General features: G+C 45.0%; 2 protein-coding genes across 3 annotated transcripts in view; one reads left to right on the plus strand and one right to left on the minus strand.

The window, feature by feature from the left end:
* Positions 1 to 20,037, minus strand: part of GSG1L2 (GSG1 like 2) — a 132,051-nt gene that overhangs the window by 48,883 nt on the left and 63,131 nt on the right. The window lies entirely within an intron of this gene.
* Positions 5,015 to 20,037, plus strand: part of GLP2R (glucagon like peptide 2 receptor) — a 471,983-nt gene continuing 456,960 nt past the window's right edge. For both annotated transcript variants that reach the window (XM_088482732.1, XM_088482733.1), the window contains exon 1: positions 5,015 to 5,205. In XM_088482732.1, the coding sequence (XP_088338858.1) occupies positions 5,182 to 5,205 (24 nt within the window). In that variant the 5' untranslated portion in view covers positions 5,015 to 5,181. The remainder of the gene's footprint in view (positions 5,206 to 20,037) is intronic.

Here is a 20,037-nt window from a genome sequence, read left to right on the forward strand (position 1 = left end):
ACACGGAGTGGCAAGGAACGGCTAAGGTCGATCCCTAGTATGTTCATGACTAGTGGTTCAGCTTCACATGACGATGGAAGCCCTCCTCCCACTAAAAAAATCAAAAGAGTTAAGCTGGCAAAAGCACAGCGAAGAACTGTGCTTTCTAAGAAGATATCACAAATCCCCAAGGAGAGTCCAAGTGTGGTGGTGGTTGCGATGCCTGACCTTCCCAGCACTGGACGGGAAGAGGTGGCTCTTTCCACCATTTGCACGCCCCCTGCAAGTGCTGAAAGGAGCACCCACAGTCCACTTGCTGATATGCAAATTGAAGATGTCACTGTTGAAGTACAACAGGATGAGGATACTGGTGTAGCTGGCGCTGAGGAGGAAGTTGGCGAGGAGGATTCTGATGGTGATGTGGTTTGTTTAAATCAGGCTCCGGGGGAGACAGTTGTTGTCCGTGGGATGAAAAAGCCCATCACGGTCATGCCTGGGCAGAAGACCAAACATTCCACCTCTTTGGTCTGGCAATATTTCTATCCAAATCCGGACAACAACTGTCTTGCCATATGTACCATATGTAAAGGTGAAATAAGTAGGGGTAGGGACGTCAACCACCTAGGAACATCCTCCCTTATACGGCACCTGCAGCGCGTTCATAAAAAGTTACTGTCAAGTTCAGAAACTTTGGCTAAGACCGTAAGCAGTCCAGGGACACCTAAATCCCGTTGTCCTGTTGTATCCAAGCGCCTGCAAACCACACCGTCAACTCCCTCCTCGTCAATTTCCTCCTTAGTCAGGATCGGAAGTAGTCCTGCAGGCCATGTCACTGGCATGACTGACTCTCCTATCCGGGATTCCTCTGGAGGATCCTGCATTGCTACGCCTACTGCTGCCGCTGCTGCTGTTGCTGCTGCTGGGAGTCGTTCATCATCCCAGAGAGGAAGTAGGAACACCACTACTTTTACTAAACAATTGACCCTCCAACAGTCCTTAGCGAGGAGGATGAAGTACGACAGCAGTCATCCTGAAGCAAAACGTATAACTGAGGCCTTGACTGCTATGTTGGTGTTAGACGTGCGTCCGGTATCCGCCATTAGTGCAGTGGGATTTAGACAATTGATGGAGGTAGTGTGTCCCCGGTTCCAAATCCCGTCTAGATTCCACTTCACTAGGCAGGCGATACCGAGACTGTACAGAAACGTCAGAAAAAGTGTCCTCAGTGTCCTGAAAAATGCCGTTGTACACAATGTCCACTTAACCACGGACATGTGGACAAGTGGAACAGGGCAGACTAAGGACTATATGACTGTGACAGCCCACTGGGTAGATGTATCACCTTACGCAGCAACAGCAGCAGCGTCACCAGTAGCAGCATCTCAGAAACGCCAGCTCGTTACAAGGCAGGCTACGCTGTGTATCACCGGTTTCAGTAAGAGGCACACCGCCGACAACCTCTTAGAGAAACTGAGGGAAATCATCGCCCAGTGGCTTACCCCACTTAGACTCTCCTGGGGATTTGTGATATCTGACAACGCCACCAATATTGTGCGGGCATTACATCTGGGCAAATTCCAGCACGTCCCATGTTTTGCTCACACAATAAACTTGGTGGTGCAGAATTTTCTGAAAAGCGACAGGGGCGTGCAGGAGACGCTTTGGGTGGCCCGAAAAATTTCTGGCCACTTTCGCCATTCAGCGACTGCGTGCCGAAGACTGGAGCGCCAGCAAACACTCTTGAACCTGCCCCGCCATCACCTGAAGCAAGAGGTTGTGACGCGGTGGAACTCAACCCTCTATATGCTTCAGAGGATGGAGGAGCAGCAAAAGGCCATACAAGCCTATACATCCACCTATGACATAGGCAAAGGAGGGGGTATGCACCTGACTCAAGCGCAGTGGAGAATGATTTCCGTGTTGTGCAAGGTTCTCCAGCCCTTCGAACTTGCCACACGTGAAGTCAGTTCAGACACAGCCAGCTTGAGTCAGGTCATTCCCCTCATCAGGCTTTTGCAGAAGCAGCTGGAGAAAGTGAAGGAGGAGCTAAGACGGAGCGATTCCGCTCGGCATGTGGGACTTGTGGATGAAGCCCTTCATTCGCTTTGCCAGGATTCCAGGGTGGTCAATCTGTTGAAATCAGACCACTACATTTTGGCCACCGTGCTTGATCCTAGGTTTAAAGCCTATGTGGTGTCTCTCTTTCCGGCCGACACAAGCCTGCAGAGGTGCAAAGACCTGCTGGTGAACACACTGTCAGCTGAAGCGGAACGTGACACGTCAACGGCTCCTTCTTCATTTTCTCCCGCAACTGGGGCTGCCAGGAAAAAACTTAGGTATCCTAAGCAACCCGCTGGCGGTGATGCAGGGCAGGCAGGACCAAGTTTGGACATCTGGTCCGGACTGAAGGACCTGGCAACAATTTCTGACATGTCTACTGTCACTGCATATGATACTGTCACCATTGACAGAATGGTGGAGGATTACATCGGTGACAGCATCCAAGTAGGCATGTCAGACAGTCCATACCTGTACTGGCAGGAAAAAGAGGCAATTTGGAGGCCCCTGTACAAGCTGGCTCTATTTTACCTGAGTTGCCCCCCCTCCAGTGTGTACTCCGAAAGAGTGTTTAGTGCAGCCGGGAACCTTGTCAGCGAAAGGCGTAGGAGGTTGCTTCCACAGAATGTGGAGAAGATGATGTTCATCAAAATGAATTATCAGCTCTTCCAGGGAGACCAGCCTCCAGAAGGTACAGAGGGACCTGTGGTGGTGGATTCAAGTGGGGACGAGTTAATACTTTGTGAGGATGAGGATGTACACACTGAAGAGGGTGAGGAATCGGTGGATGAGGAGGATGAGGATGACATCTTGCCTCCGTAGAGCCAGTTTGTGCAGGGACACATTAATTGCCAGCTTGTTTTGTGGGGGCCCAAACGAACCAATCATTTCAGCCACAGTTGTGTGGCAGACCCTGGCGCTGAAATTATTGATTTGTTAAAGTGTGCATGTCCTGTTTATACAACATAAGCGTGGGTGGGAGGGCCCAAGGACAATTCCATCTTGCACTTCTTTTTTTTTCTTTGCATTATGTACAGTTTGGGGCCTAGTTTTTCTAACTGCCATCCTGTCTGCCACTGCAGTGTCACTCCTAGATGGGTCACGTGTTTGTGCCGCCCACTCGTGTCGCTTAGCATAGTCATCCAGCTACCTCAGTGCAACCTTTTGGACATGAAAACACTATTGTGAGGTGTGAGGTGTTCAGAATAGACTGGAAATGAGTGGAAATTAAGGTTATTGAGGTTAATAATAGCATAGGAGCAGAGAAACCAACAAATTCTGTGATTTTAGCTGTTTTTATGCTTTTTAAAAAAAAAATACAGATCCAAAACACAAAACCCAGAACCCAAAACACGGAAGGGTGGTTTTGGCAAAACCAATCCAGATCCAAAACACGAAGAAAGATCCAGATCCAAAACCAAAACACAAAACACGAAAAGTGGCCGGTGCACACCCCTAGATTTATCATAGTTAAATAGCAAAACTGTGTGCGACTAGGTAGTGTCGAGTGTCTTTACTTACAAATGTATCTTATTCACAAAGCGAATAGGATACACAACCAGTTTCTGCTGAATAAAATTATATGCAGCATGCCTATATTCTGTGTGCAACTGCAGGTGTATATGCATGGAAAATGCTATGTTACAGTGCCAGCGGCTGTGACACTAACAAAGCATTTTGCATGCAGAACATAGGCATTTGAAGGTAAAATGTTGCACGAAAAGATGCTCTGCGGTATCGAGTCACACCACAGCATGACACGACTGGAAGGGCTGTTTAACATGCAACGAAGTAAGATATAGTTTGCAGGAATATGAAGTGTAAACTGTGCACAGGAACCGCAGGTGGATTGGTGCAGAGAGTTCCGGACTAATGAACGGGATTCACATAAAGGAACTGGCTTTCTCCAAATAGTATGCAGATGAGGCACAATGGTATATGAGAGCTGAGCGCCGCAGGATCACTGAAACAAGAATACAAGGGGAGTGCAGATTACACTAAAGCAGTGTCAAACAGATGAAGATGGAGCTGTAAGGGTAAGCCAGGTATTGCTGGAAACTAGTGCAGGTCAGAGCTGGAATCAGGTTTAGCTGGTATGCTGAGGTCTGTAGTGCTGCAAAGTAGTTCAGAACTGAAGCAGAATTAACCCATACATGCCTACTCTCCCGATTTGGCCGGGAGCCTCCCGAAAATCGGGTGCCACCCGGAAAAGTAGGCAGGTCTCCCGACTTCTCCAGTCCCCCCCACAATGTAGCGCTAAACCCCCCTTGCGGAGGGGCTGATGACGCGATTTGCGTCATAACCCCGCCCCCTGCCTCGCAATGCCGGAAATATCGGCATTGTGTGGCGGGGGCGGAGCCTAAATGACACGATCGTGTGGCTCCGCCCCAAACCCCGCCCCTAACCACTGGTAATGCGACCGGACATGCCCCTCTATAACGATCCCGCCCCCCTGCTAAACCGACCTGGCTGCTTCCTCCCGGAGGAAGCAGCCAGGATGTAGGCAAGTATGAATTAACCAGGATTAACTGGTATGCTGGGATCTGTAGTGTTTCAAAATAGTTTAGAACTGAAAGCAGGATTACTGCAGCAAAGGTAAAACTGAGTACTCTGAAGATCTAGAAGGCAGCAGGGTGAATGATTAGCTGAAGGTTCCCAGGTGGACAGCACAATTAGCAGATCACCTGAAGCTCTATAATGCAGAGACCAGAGCAGATATCTGGAATGAAATCCTAGCTAAATAGGAACACAAGAGTAACTAGAAATAATAGCAACTTGTAGAGCTGAAGGTAACAGCAGACCTGACACATAGGCACTAAATAGTTGTAGATTGTAAAGCTGAAACCCAGCAGTACTAGATTACTAGGCTCACAGAAGTCAGGGATTCAATTTGTTGATGTGGTAAAGTGCAGGTGAACCGGAACAGTTTAAATAGGCTGGCCTGGGAACGCATAGGGTGCAGAGATCATGTGGAGAATTGCATGAACCAGATTAGTGTAGGAATGTTCACATGACCAGAGTCAAGATAGCTGCACCCATACTGTTGGGCCTAATCACACAGTCTAACTGGAACCAAAGGCAGTATAGGGAATGACATGCACAGAGATATCCAGGAGACATGACATGCTCAGAGGACAATAGGACATGCCAGGATGCACCATGAGCAAGGTAATCTGATCCAGAGGAGCGGAATGCAATAATTTCTATCTATCAACCTCTATCCAGTGCAATCCTATGTAGTGCGCCTGGATCCTTCATGCAGGCTTGCCTACCTTCATGCAGGCCCTCCCGATTTTCGGGTGCCGCTCCCGGCCCCCCGGAAAGGCAGGCAAGCCTCCCGGAAGTCTCCGACCCTCCCCACCTCCCCCCTGAAAAAAGCAGAAATACCCGCAGCAGGGGGCCCGGTGACGCGATTCGCGCAGAATCGCGTCATCGTGGCCCCGCCCCCTGCTTCACAATGCCGAAAATCACGGCATTGTTAAGAGGGGGCGGAGTCACGATGATGCAATCGTGCGCCCCCGCCCCCAGTGTGACAAAAAATGGCCGCTCCGCCCCCCATGGCCGGCCCCGCCCCCCACTATTAGCCGACAGTCAGCTCCCTCCCAGAAGGCTGGAGCTGATTGTCGGCAAGTATGCCTTCATGGCTAAGATGAATAATGCTTGTAACTGATAACTCAAAATGGCTGCCACACCTTTGTATTACATTCATGGTTTCTGTATTTTATGTAAACCTTTGTAATCGTACTATCAGTAAAGCGCCTTGAGTACTATTGGAGAAAAGCACTATATAAATACAATTATTATTATATTGTTGTTGTTAAATTTTAAATAAAATGTTTTGTTAGATATGTTAAAATTTCTTACGGCGGCTCTATCTATTTACGTACTAAAAAAACTATGCACCTTGAAAATCATTAGGGTCTTTTGTAGAGGGCAGAAAGCTCAGATATTAGGGATATTTTGAAATTCCTGCTGCTGGCATTGCTAATACAGTAGGTGCTAACTGAGATTTGAAGTAGAATAATGTTGCAAAGTTCCATCAATAACCTGAACAAATTCTGGTTTTGTTTGTTCATTGTGCACAGTATTTGTAAATTCTATTTCATGAACTTTATCATTTCTGAGCAAATTGTCGACAACAACAGTGAATTTACTCTCCTGTGTGGTGTGGTTGGGACAGGACTGGGAAGCCGAACACCAAATACTGCTTCTGAGACATGCAAAACTTTTGTGGAACATTTTGTTTATTTCTGGAAATATACCAAGGAAAGTCGTATTAACATTATGGATGAAAAATATCATATAACAGACTACGTTTTAATAGATTTTGGCTGCCAAATTTCCTGTGAGTGATGTGCTCATTTTTCATCTCTAGTGCTTTATTTTCTTTTGCAGATAATATATTTATCATAGGAACAGAGACCCAGCTACAAAACACATTGTTCAAATAACTTCATTTTTTCTGCACAAATACTGTATGTTGCAGAGTCTAATGTGAAAAATGTCCGCTTCAGAGGGTTAGGTTATTGTTGTATATCTGTCTCTTCTCACTGCCGTGCATAATGTCACTTCACTCATCGACTGGTAAAATTGCCATTACATGCACACGCTTGATAGCTTGTAACCATCGTCCATTGATGGCTATACCTAACTAGCCTTGCGCAGCCATCTTCCTTCATGCTGCATCAGAGAGCAGGAAAATAGTGACAGAAAACCAGAACCAGAGGAACTACAGACCGCAGTGTGTGATGTTTATTCTTCCTGTCATGTTTATATAGGGATTTCTAGATATGTCTATGACTTTATAGAAATTCATGTGTGTGTAAATTCATTTTTAAATATCTGACAGATAATTGTATAGTGTATGCCCAGCATAAGTAAGGTCTCCCTAAAGTCAATAACTGAGCATCTGTCATCTCTAAAGCTGCATACACACATAAAGATTTTCTGACCAACCATCCAACTAGTTGATTGGTTGGAATGAAAATCTGGTAAGGTATGAAAGCAAATGACAATCAGCAATTTGCTCCCAAACACCGGAAAATGGACAAAAACTGTTTGTTAAATGTTTGATCTAAACAATTTGTTCAAACTTGTCTGACCGACCATTTTCATCTGTTTTCTGGCATTTAGGAGCAAATTGCTGATCATCATATAGGGGTCTTTTTACTAAGCAGTGTTAAGAGACAGAGTGAAAAGTAATAAGTCTGTGACAAGGTGCCAGCCAATCAGCTCCCAACTGTCATCTCACAGGCTGTGTTTGAAAAATGACAGTTGGGAGCTGATTGGCTGGCACCTTATCACTTTTTTCACTTTGTCTCCTAACACTGCTTAGTAAATAGACCCTTTACTCTCATATGTTACCAGATTTTCATTCCAACTAATCAACTAGTTGGATGGTTGGACAGAAAATCTTTACGTGTGTACCCAGCTTAACACATAAGCTGCATACACACACAACGATTGAGTTAATGAACAATTTTAGTAAACTATTTTCTACCTTGAAAAAATGAACTAAAATCGTTTACTAAAGTTGTTCATTTACTATGTTCATTTAAATGTAATGAACGATTTTTATGAACTACAAACGATTTTTGCATATTAACTTAATGAAAATCGTTGAGTTGACAAGTCTGACTGAACTACAAACGTGAACGCGCATGAACAATAATCGTTCATCGTTTGACTCAGAAAGTGAACGATTTTTTCAAACGATTATCGTTAAATGATATCGTTTAACGATAATCGTTCAAAAAATCGTGTGTGTGTATGCACCTATACTGAATATATCTAGCACTGGCTGTTAAGTGATTTTAAAAAGTCAGGTTTTTAAAATAATAGATTTTAATGCATGAAGATACTCTGTAGAACATAAATTGATATTTCAAAATACCAATAAATTGTGTAACATTTACAGTTAGAAATTAACGTACTGTACATCTAAAAGAACAAAGCATTTTTGTAAATTCAGAATGAGGCATAAGTAATACAACACATTGCTGACTGGGAGTGGGGCAGCAGTCTCTCTGAGAGGCACTTTTCAACTAAATTATCTTTTCTACAGACTTTGAGATGTCTTCAGAAAAGACAATTTAATAGGAACGAATGGCTTAGAGGCGACTTCTAATCGATTGGAGCCATACTTTGGTGCGTTGAAGAGCAGACCTAAATACTCTAGTGCCAAATTATTTTTTTACGTGAATGTTATTTTTAGTTCTTCAAAACAAAAGTAATGAAGTAATAACATAAATGCTATACTAGGTGTACTGTAACTATGTCTGTGTCTACAGTCTTGGTGATGAGGCAAACACAGGTAAGACACAGGGCTTTTCCTGGGGTCCCTTTTACCTTTCAATCAGGGCTGGCACATACACCCTGGTTCTTATGGTATTGTCGTCCACTTCTATTCAGCACCCTCTAATACGGCTGCAATTTCTACGCCTGTGCCTGGCATGATGGCTTATCTCCATGCAACGATCCAGCTGGTAATGCAGCAGGTAAACTATTTAACTTTGATTATAATTAACTGGAGTTGAAGCTAGAGCTATTTGCGTAGAGTATCTTGCGTGAATTCGCTGTGCATACATTCAGAAAATGGACACATGCTAATTTTAGCATGTAGAGAGTCCCATGCACTCTCATCACATCTACACTTGCGACCAAGAGGTGAAATGGGGTTGTGAGGACACATACATAGGCACGGCTCAATAAGGGTCTGTTCCCGCAAATGGTGGCCATGCAGGCCAGTGCATAAACATATACACCTGGTAGGAGGCCTGTCTTTTGCACCTAATATACGGCAGGCGCTAGTAAATGATGATGATAAGTAGTAGTAAACCAGTGTATATGCTGCTGATGTAGAGGCATATGCTACTGAAGACTGTACATGTGCACGTATCTTGTGTATAATGTACAGTCATTTTACTTCCAGCTCTACAACAGCCCAATTGTTTTACCCCTTTAGGAAACTGTTTTGTTTATGCTATTCAATGAATTCAGCCTGGGTAACTGAAGTTTCTCAGCAGAGTATTTTGTAGGGGACCTGTTATAAAGTCTCCTTACATCGGGGGATGGTAGATCATTTGAACTAAGGGGCAGTGGCGTGACCTACTTTGGTGACACCTGGTGCGGTGTAGGACTTCTTTCACGCAACAGGGGAAGTGACCTCGTTCCACGAAGTCACACCCCCTTATGTGTGCCGATTTTGGGGCGTGGCCACATGTCCCTCCCCCCGTTCTCCGGCAGCTGCTGGGGCAGCCCACAGCCTCTCCCCGAGTTGGTGCTGTTCGGTGACACCATCTGATGGGGTGACACCAAAATAGCAGAGCAGCTCTGCTATTTTGTGTCGCCCCCTCAGATGGTGTCACCCGGTGCGGCCTGCACCCCTATAGTGACGCCAGTGCTAAGGGGGGTATTTATCAAAGCTTGGAAAGAGATAAAACTGTGACAGATAAAGTACCTACTAATCGGCTTCTAACTTAGTTTACAGACTATGGAGTCTATTTACTAAGCCTTGGATGGAGATAAAGTACCAGCCAACCAGCTCCTAACTGTCATTTTTCAAGCACAGCCTGTGACATGGCAGTTAGGACATGATTGGTTTCTACTTTATCTCCATCCAAGGCTTAGTAAATAGACCCCTGTGTTTGATAAATTTTATCTCTCACAATTTTATCTCTCCCCGAGCTTTGCATTACATACACCCCTTAAGAGAGAGAGAGAACTGTTTAATCCCTTATGATGTGAGAATACAAGGGTATTGCCTTAGCATTGCTTTTGTGCTAAACTGAATCCTCCCCTCAGGTGTCATATAGTGCACCCTGCAAAATATATTAATTTATTACAGTATGTATACTGTAGGAATAGCATGGTGGTATAAAATAGCAGATAAAGGATAACTATGTGTGGTACGAGTAATGCCTATAGGACCTTTTTATCAAGATTTCAGACTTTTTTCCTGAATTTTGCATCTTAATCCGCTAAATGCGTACTAAGCAGTTAGGCTTAGTACATTTGTCGCAAAATAATTGGTAGACTCATGTAGCAGATTAAGATGCATATTTTAAGAAAAAGTCGTATGGCTTGGCTAAAACGCAAAGTCCATGGCACGCTAAACGCTCCTACTTGGTGCTATTTCAGGATAGATGTAGGTGCACATGTCTGAATGAACATCCCTACGCATAACAGGATAACAAACCGCTGTGACTTACTCTATAGTGCACATAATACTCTGATATTGAGAGACAAAACATTTAGGGGCTGATTGAGAATTGCACGCTGCTGCGACTGCTTTAGTGTCTTTTGCCATAGCTGTGTCTGTGACTTTTTGCTAATGTTGGTATTAGCCCTTCCCCTGGTGTAGAAGTGTGTATCTTACTGTTCAAGGACTAAGGAGTCCACTTGGTGTGCCTTTAGACGCTACCATTTGTGGCACCAGTGAAACTTGCACCTGCCCTATGCTAGGTGCGGAAACTCCGTCGAAGTAAAACCTCCAGTGTTTGCAATTAAGCGTCTGAAGTTTACAGCCATTTATGTGACACCCCGCAACACTCCCATTACACACTCATAAGATGGTACAGCTTTGTATGTCTGAATAGCCACCTCCCAGTCATTATGCAGAAACACCCAATACAGTGAGATGGATGCACTGTGTGACTTTTTAGCAACATAGATGCATGCTCAGTTGAAAAATATTGACCATCCACATAAATATTGGCATTAAGTGCCGCAGGTGGTGTCTGTGTGAGATCAGCGTACAGAGAGCCGGCCCTGTCTGATCAGTGAGGAAGAGCGAGAGCTGCGCTCTGTAGCCGCACTGGGACTTGGAGCTGTGAGGTAGCATTGGGTCAATGCTGGAGCCACATTGCTGAGGGATGGAGTACAGTATGTGCCAGAGTCCGCGTTGCTATCTGTTGCCAGACAGTGTCATCCAGGAGGGCAGTCCAGCTGGGAGAGTGAACCACCTTAGCGGCCTGAGTGACAGAGCCAGCGCTGAGTAAGGAGACCCCTGAGGCAGTGGTCCTGTGACAATGGAGATGCTTTTTCCATTCGATGCCGGGATTGCTATGGTTGCCACCACTGCATGCTTCTTTCCAATGGCTCATTGGTTGGCTGCTGATATCCATTCTGGTGTGTAAACCATGAGGGAGTGTCCACAGCAAAGCTCCTTTGTGACTGCAGATTTCTGTGGTACACGGAGTATGTGTAAAAGGTAAGCATTGATAGTTAAACCATTGAATGGTTACATGTGATGGGTATATGCCGTCACAAAGCATGTGCAGTGCGGCCAATAGTCGATGGCTCCCTTGCGATTACAATCGCTAGCCATTACCTCATCTCCTGTATTCCTCAAAGCTAATAAAAAAAGTATACTACCTCCAGTCCTAATATACCATACATAGGCTGACAGACATTTATTACAGCCAATCACAGTTATGACTGAAGGAAATAGAGAAAAATCTCAGATAAAACATATGATTGAAATCCCTAACAAACACATTTCTAATACACCAAAGAGAAGTCAATTGAGGAAATCAAGATGTTTGGGGCTTAATTAGCCACAAGAGTCCAGTAATAGTATTGTGCATATTTGTGGATGATATTTAAGTAATGGGGCCACATGTAATAGGGTGAGAGTTTAGCACTTTTTATACTCGGCCAATTTACTAGAGGCTGATAACAGGCAAACTCGCATGTTCTTAGACTCAAAAAACTCTCACGATTTAAACTTTCATCCAGATGTTTTCCCATTTTGAAGATAAAACTTGACCAATGTGAGAGATTACTGCTAAACTGTCACATTGTCTAAACTCTCATCCTATTACATTTGGCTCATGGTGTTCACTCCTTTTTTTTTTATCACCGCTAAGAGGTTCAAGAAATATAAAAATGTTTGTTACTGTAATTCCAGTGATGTGCACAGAACTGTAATGTATTATGTGGGAGGCTACTACAGAGCCTTGCAGCTAATTGGTTTGGCCCCTTGGTAACCCAGTTGTACTGTATCCCACCGGCTGTTTTATCCTATTAGATGAAGCCTCAAGCAGTCATTGGGCCTGATTCAGATGTGGGCACTAATGCATTCGCAGCTGTGATCCCGGACACAACTGCTGTGCGAAAATATGCTAATGCATGCTGCCGCCTGGAAATGAATTGAGATGCCCAACAGCGGATTCGCAGATCCAAGCAAGTACATACAAACGGCGGTCGCGGGTCCTTCGATAATCAACCATCTGAGTAATCCTATGGTAATGCAGAATAGCCACAGAAGACGCTGGTGCCATATTTTCTGCGTACGGGGTCGCAGATGTAGGCAGATACCCCAAAAACGGTCACGATATGCCCGTGATTTTACCGCCACTCTGTTACTTCCACAAAATGATCTGTCAATCACTTGCGAATAAAAACCTAATACTTGCCTTACGCACCGCAGCCCGCGTCCGCTGCCATCAATGTCCAGTCTGCTCGGCTGCTCCTTATGAGAGAGACGTCAAGATGCCTCTCCCACAGTGCACTGCATGGGCCGGAAGCCGTAGCTCACAAGTGAGCTCTGGCTGCCGCAGCAAGGAGGGAGCCGGGCAAATGGAACCTCCCTGCGGTGCCGGCGTTAGATTGGTCGGGGAGGCGGAACTGGGATGGCCCCCCCTGTTAATCCGGCACTGGACATCCCTATCCTCCATGTTTTATATATGACCTGGAGGCAGATATCAAGGCACCTGATAATTACATTATTATCAGATGAGTTTACATTCAGCAATATGGCTGGAAATTAGAGATGAGTGGTTCAGATTATCTTCACCCTGAATTTGGGGATCCGAATCTAATCTGTGCCCTGGCACATCCACCCCCTCCCCGGCATCTGATTCTCGCGTGTTTTGGATTCTATAAAATGCACTGCGGCTTGGCACCATTTTGCTACAGTCACGCTACCGTGTGCTGCTGTCAGTGTGTCCATCTGAGGGACTGTGCTGCTATCAGTGTGTCCATCTGAAGGGCTGTTCTGTCAGTGTGTCCATTCACAAGCTGTTAAAAAAAGTAAAAAACATAATTAAATTATTTCTACTGTTCTATGCACTGTAGTACCTCAGAGTGTGTGCGTAAAAGCGGTCTGACTCCACGTAGTGTGAGCCAAGCTGCCAATTAAAAAAAGGATCACAGCTTAGAGAAGAGCAGGGGCAGCTACGATCACTGCAGTTACTGCAACAACCAATCATGATGATGCTAGTCCTTTAACGTCATCTAAAGCTGATGTTCAAGGGCATAGAGGGTTTAAGGCAGGGCATCTGAATTTTTTTTATATATTTTACAGGGGTAAAGTCAAAAACACATATTAAAGGTAAAGTAACATGCCATTCACCACATGCAATGGCAAGGAAATGCTCAGGTCTTGCTCTTTAGTTATGAGTGGTGGTTCTGAAACTGTCAATGAGGTATCCTCTTCTGCCTGTCATGACGATGCAAGACCTTTTCATCAAAGACCAGAAGAGGTGTAAAAAAATGAAAACCACTAAGGCAGTAGAACAAACTGCATTCACAAATCGAAATATCACAAATCCCTGAGGAGAGTCTAGGTGTGTCCTCATGTGTGAGCCTAACCTTTGTGACAATGTAATCGCAGGGAAAACACTTTCTACCATTTCTGCTCCCTCTGCAATTGTGGGGATGAGCTGCAGAAGTATAGCTGATGACAGAAATTGAGGATGCCACAGAGGAAGTGCAAGAGGATATTGGTGTAGCTAATGCCGACACTAATGAGGATGTTGTTTGTGTAAGTCGGGCACCAGTGGAAGCAGCTATTGGCCATGATTAGAAGAAGGCCATTGTCCTGCCTAGGCATAGGACCAACAAATCCACCTCTTATGTGTGGAATTATTTTTACCCAAATCCTGACAAAAATTGTCAAACAATCTGTATCATTTGTAAAATCACAGTGAGTATAGGTAGGAACGTTACCCATCTATGGACCTACTCCCTGTTACGTCATTTGCAGCGAGCTCATGAAAAGTTTGACAACATCAGAAACTGGTGCTAAATAACAACAAGCAGTCCAGCATCAGCTAGCTCCCTTCTCAACTAGATTGCAGCATCTGCAATCTCTACCACCAACACTTTCATACTCAATATCCTCAGTAATGATCGGAGGCAGTCCTGCGTCCAATTTGTTAAGGCTAGGTGACTCCTCCCCTATCCAAGATTCCTCAGAAGAATCCTTCAGTGTTAGGCCTGCTGCTGGGGATGGGTCCTCTTCCCAAAAGAGGACTACTATTTAAAAAAACAACAACTGACTGTAAAACAATACTTTGCAAGGGGAAGCATGTATGACAGCTCTCACCCAGTCGCACAGCGGATCACTGATGCTATCACTACTATGCTAGTATTAGATCTGCGTCCAATATCCACCATTAATGCAGTGAGTTTTACACAGTTAATTGTCCCCGGTACAAAATTCCATCTCTATTCCATTTTGCCTGAAAAGCCATTCCTCGGCTGTACCAGGACTTTAAAAAAAAAAAAAAAAAAAAAACCTTATTGGTCTACAAAATGCCAATGTACCCACTGTCCACTTAACCACAGATATGTGGCAGTGGGCAAATTAAAGATTACATGTCTGTGACAGCCCACTGGATGGATGATTCACCTTCAGCAGCAGTATCTAACAAACAATGCAAGCTCATTCAAAGGTAGGCTACTCTGTATCACCAGTTTCACTAAGAGGCATACTGCTGACAACCTCTTAGAAAAACTATGGTATGTCATAGCAAAATGGCTTATCCCACTTGGACTCTTCAGTATTTTTGATTTCTGACAACACCACCAATATTGTGAGAGCATTACAGCTGGTTGAATTCCAACATGTCCCATGTTTTGCTAACACAATTTGGTGGTAGAGGGTTTTTAAAAAAAATTACAGGGGCATGTCAGTGGCCTGAAAAATTTCAGGACATGTTCACCATTCAGCCACAGCATGCAGGAGATTGCAGCAGCTGCAAGAACAGTTGAATTTGCCCTGCCAATAACTGAAGCAAGAGGTGGTAACAAGGTGGAATTCCACACTTTTTATGCTTCAGCGGATGGATGAACAGCAAAAAGCCATCAACAGCTATACAACAAGCCATGAAATTGGGGGAGGAGGGGGGGGTGTTCCTTAGTCCAGCGCAGTGGAGAATACATTCCGTATTGTGCAAGGTGCTCAAACCCTTTGAAGTAGCCACCTGTGACGAGAGTTAAGATACTGCTAGCTTGAGTTAGGTGATTCCCCTAATTAGGCTTTTGGAAAATCAGCTTGTGAAATTGAAGGAGGAGATGAAACAATACTATAATTAGCGGACTTGATCTACAAGTCCACTAAGTATGTTGGATTTGTAGATCAAGTCCTTTGTTCGCTTTGCCAGGATCCAAGGGTTACCAATATCTTTATATCTGATCACTAGATTTTGGCAACCATGCTTGATCCTAGGTTTAAGTCATACATCTTGCTTTCATTCCAACTGACCCAGATCTTAAGAGATGCAAAGAGCTCCTGGTGAGCAAGTTGGCAGCACAAGTGGTACACAACATCTTCAGTTTCTTCGGCAGCTGCTATGAAAAAACACAGCTTCCCCAAAAGACCAAGTGGTGATGAAGAGGAGTCAACACAACATTGTGACATCTGGTCGGGTCTAAAAGAATTGTCGAAAAATAGTGACACCTCTACCGCAACTCCATATGAAGAATGGTGGAGGATTATTTTCATGACCCTGTACAAATAGGCATGTCACAGAGGCCCTGATTCAGAGCCGGACGCTCTGACAGAGCACTTGCTCTGAACCAGGGCCGTCCTTCTTGATTTTTAGAGCGGCCTCCCGGCCGCTCGTATAGCTGTGGGTGACCGAAAGCACTCCCACTGACATCCCATGGGAACGCCTCCGTCTGGGCAGCCACGCCCCCAGCATGCCCACCAAAGGGGGCGTGCTGTCATGCAACATCGACGGCACGCCCCCTTTGGTACGAGACTCGGAGCGACTGTTTGCCCGTCGCTATCCGGGTCTCGCGCATGCGCACGACTGAGGCGGCTCCGTCGTGCACATGCGCACTGGGCCAACATCGACCCGCCTGCGAGCACTCAGCATCATGCCCAGAGTCCCTACTGGAAAGAAAAAAAGGCAATTTGGAGGCCCTTGTACAGAATGGCTTTGCTTTACCTAAGCTGCCGAGTCTCCAGTGTGTACTCAGAGTTTTCAGCACAGCCGGGAACCTTACCAGAGATTGGCATAGGTTACTTCCTCAAAATGTGGAAAAAGATGATGTTCATCAAAATTAACTGGAAATTCCACAAGGAAGACCTTTTACCATCAGAAAAATAGAGGCACCTATAATGGTGGATTCCAGCAGGGATGAATTACAGTATTATTGTGTGAGAATGATGTACACATTGGAGGATGGAGGTGAGGTGAGGAATCAGATGAGAATGACCTATTCTAACTGTAGAGAGGATTAACAATACTGTTAGCTGCCTTATGCCCATTGGTAGCTTGTTTTGTGGGGGCCCTAACAAACCAATCTCTTCAGCCACTAGTCGCTGTCCTTATTAGCTTGTTATATTGTGCTTGTCCTGTTTAATGTATATAAGGACCATTCCATCTTGCACATCTTTTATTTGCATTATGCGCTGATTGGTTCATTGCTGACTGTCTTTCTGCGTAGATGGCAAACATTTTTATAGTTTATTAAACTGTCATCCTGCCTGCCACTGCAGTGCCACTCTGTTTCCTAGGTGTGCCATGTTTGAAGTTGAACTGCCACGTATTTGTGCTGCCCATTGCTGTCGAATAGCTTATTCAGCCAGCATGCTCGGTGCAACCTTTTGGCCTAAACTGGATGAAAACAATATTGTGAGGTGGTCAAAATTGACTGGAAATGAGTGGACATGTTAGTGAGGTTAATAATACTCTAGGAACAGAAAAAAGCTCAAATTTATGTAATTTGTAGCTTGTTTTGTCAATTTTTAAAAAAAATAATCTAAAACCAAAATCAGTCACAGCAGTTTGGCAAAAGCAAAACTGACCGACGAATTGGAACCAAAATCAGCGAAAATAGACCGGCACACAACTCTACTGTAAGTCCTTTCACACTAGTGCTTCTCCTTATACCTGTTATTACATCAGGAAATCCTTTTGTGTATCATACCTAAGATAAAACTCGCATCCAAATCTCCTACTTCATGGACCTTTTTATATTCTTTCACTCTCACTCTCTCTCATCCCCCCCTCCTTCAATCTCCGTATCACACAAGAAAACTATATTTTTTCCTGTAATACAGTTGCTGGATCATTACACACATGACCTCTGGTTCCTGCAAGACAGCTACTCAATTAGTCCTCTTGCACAGCTCCCCGATGCTTTGTGAACAGCTCGTTCTTCTTTCTTTCCAGATGCAGGATCAGATACAAGACTGAAAGTAAAATCTGCACTTTGTGTCTGCAGATCTCACTCAGAATTCTCTTCTCAAGATCTTCCAGCTGTCTGCTGAAATCTGTAAACAGGGCAGGCTGTCTATCTCACTCACCAGCTGCTTTCTTCTGTACTTCTCTCCTGCGCACCTAAAATATCTGTACTCTTTCCAGAGTTTCTGCTCTGTATGAGGCTGTTGCAGAACATTTGTCAGTTTCTCTTTTATCCATTTAGAAGCATTCCGGATTTTGTCCCCGGTAGCTAATGCCATTGTAGCCTATGGGGCTACATTCAGCAACATTTTCCGGCAAATGGATAGGTACAATCCGCTCTCATATGCATGCTCTGATGGCCACAGATGCAGAGTAGCACGCCCGGGTACCTTACCTGGAAATAAAGTGAATGTATTAGCGATCACTTTACTTCTAACACATTGCCGGGTTCCTTTTGGAGCCCCTGTCGCTGGATGTAGCAAATGTCGGAGATCCTTTAATTTCTTATTGCTGCATTAAGCTGTAAGAAATGATGATCATCTGGACCAATTCCCAAAAATTGATATAGACCCCTATGGAGTATTCACAGTACAAACATGGGGCCTGATCCAGGGGTGGATTCAGTGCTGATATCTGACACAAGCGGGCGTCTTCTTCAGTCTGCACATGTGTCCGAGTAGCACTGCGCATGCATCCTGATGGTTACCGCCATAAGCCGCAGAACTAATTATGACTCAGAGAAGCAATTACTATGGTGGTTTCTGGGTGGTGACAGGAGGGTGGCTAGTCAGATGCTAGCCATGCACTGATTTGGAGGCCATGTTCAAATGGACATTCTGTGCCTCCACAGGGCTGGTGTAATGTTCGATGGTGCAACCGATGTGTGGCTAATGATGCATCTTAATGCACAAAGTATTAGCAGATTAGCGCTACATCCGGTGGGCATCTCTGTTTGAAACCCATCAGCTGTTGGTACTTGAGGACTGGAGTTGAGAATTGAAGAATTGCTGTTCTATCTCATAATGATAATCCTCATGTTTTAAGTATCCTCAACAGGTCATGTTTTAAAGGATTTCTCTCTGTGGAAGCAGGTGAAATAATTACTGACCCAGCAAATCAGATCAACTCACCTGTGCATGATTAGACATCCACAAAACATGACCTGTTGGAGGTATTTGAGAACTGGAGTTGAGAACCACTGTTCTAATGCAGGGTTTCCCAACCTCGGTACTGATACCCCTTTTACACCATACATGCCTACTCTCCCGGAAGTCGCGAGAGGCTCACGATTTTTTTGGTAACCCCTGCACCCCCGGTAGAGTAGCCATTTATCCCACATTCTGCCCACTTCCTAGTGAAGTGGGCAGAATAGGGAGAATTTCCGTGGCGATCACGGGTCCTCGTGTAGGGGGTGGGTCTTAATGACGCGATTCTTAAAGAATTGTGTCACTTAGCCCTGCCCCCTATTTACATTTTTGACAATTTACTGCGAAGGTGGTGGGGCTTAATGACGTGAACCGCCAGGCCCCGCCCTTTTCACAACCCAACTGCTTCTCCTCCCCGGGCTTCTCCCTGGGGAGGAGACAAAAAAAGTAGGCAAGTATGTCTTACTCCAAAGTCCCAGGTCTGGCCCAGGATTTGAAACACGTTTCCAACCCGGATCTGACACTCTATACACTGCGGCGTCAACCCGGGGTATGCCCTAGTCGGCACTGTTCACACCGGAGCCGGGTCTGCAGCGACCCGGCTCTTCCGGCATTGCAGTGGACCCTTGGAGATGAAGTCATCTCCAAGCACCACTGAAGCTGGCCAATTAGGTAGCATGCAGCACGACCCGGGTCATCGTGACCCTTATCGCACGGTTTACACTGCAGGGTGATAGAGGAATGACCCGTGGCCAACCCTGCAAGCTACCCGAGTTGAATCCCTGGGTCACTGGACCCGGGTGGATCCGTTTACACTGACGAAAATCCCGGGTTGATGCGCATTCGCGTGCAAACCCGGGAGTTTCATGTCGGTGTAAAAGGGTATTACTGTCTAGGTTTTAAAGATATCAATGCTTGCTCAATCAAAATAACTGAGGGACTAATTGTCACCTGTGCTCAAGTGTGAATATCCCTAAAACTTGGACTGTTAGGGGGTATATTTACTAAGGTCCGGGTTTTTAAAAGTGGAGTTGTCGCCCATAGCAACCAATCAGATTCTAGTTATTACCTTCTAGAAGTGCTAGGTAAATGGAAGAATCTGGTTGCTATGGGCAACAACTCCACTTCTAAACCCCCGAACTTTTGTAAATACAGTATACCCCTTAGTATGCCTTCAGGACTGAAGTTGGGAAACGCTGCTCTTAGGGCCTGTTTCAGAGATGGACGCTAATGCCACCACTGCTGCGATTTTGTACACAATGGCTTTGCAAAGCATGCAGTTTAGCAAATCAAAGTGACTCCGTATAATAAAGACCCAGCATCTGACGCAGATCAGTTGATAATCAGCCTTCTGAGTAACCCTATATCTGTGCGGAATGGGCATGGGAACTGAGATGCTGGAGACATTTTTACTGCCTATGAGATCACAATTG

This window comes from Taudactylus pleione, unplaced genomic scaffold (assembly GCF_031769625.1).
Source record: "Taudactylus pleione unplaced genomic scaffold, aTauple2 ptg000290l, whole genome shotgun sequence".
NCBI classification, from domain to species: Eukaryota; Metazoa; Chordata; class Amphibia; order Anura; family Myobatrachidae; genus Taudactylus; species Taudactylus pleione.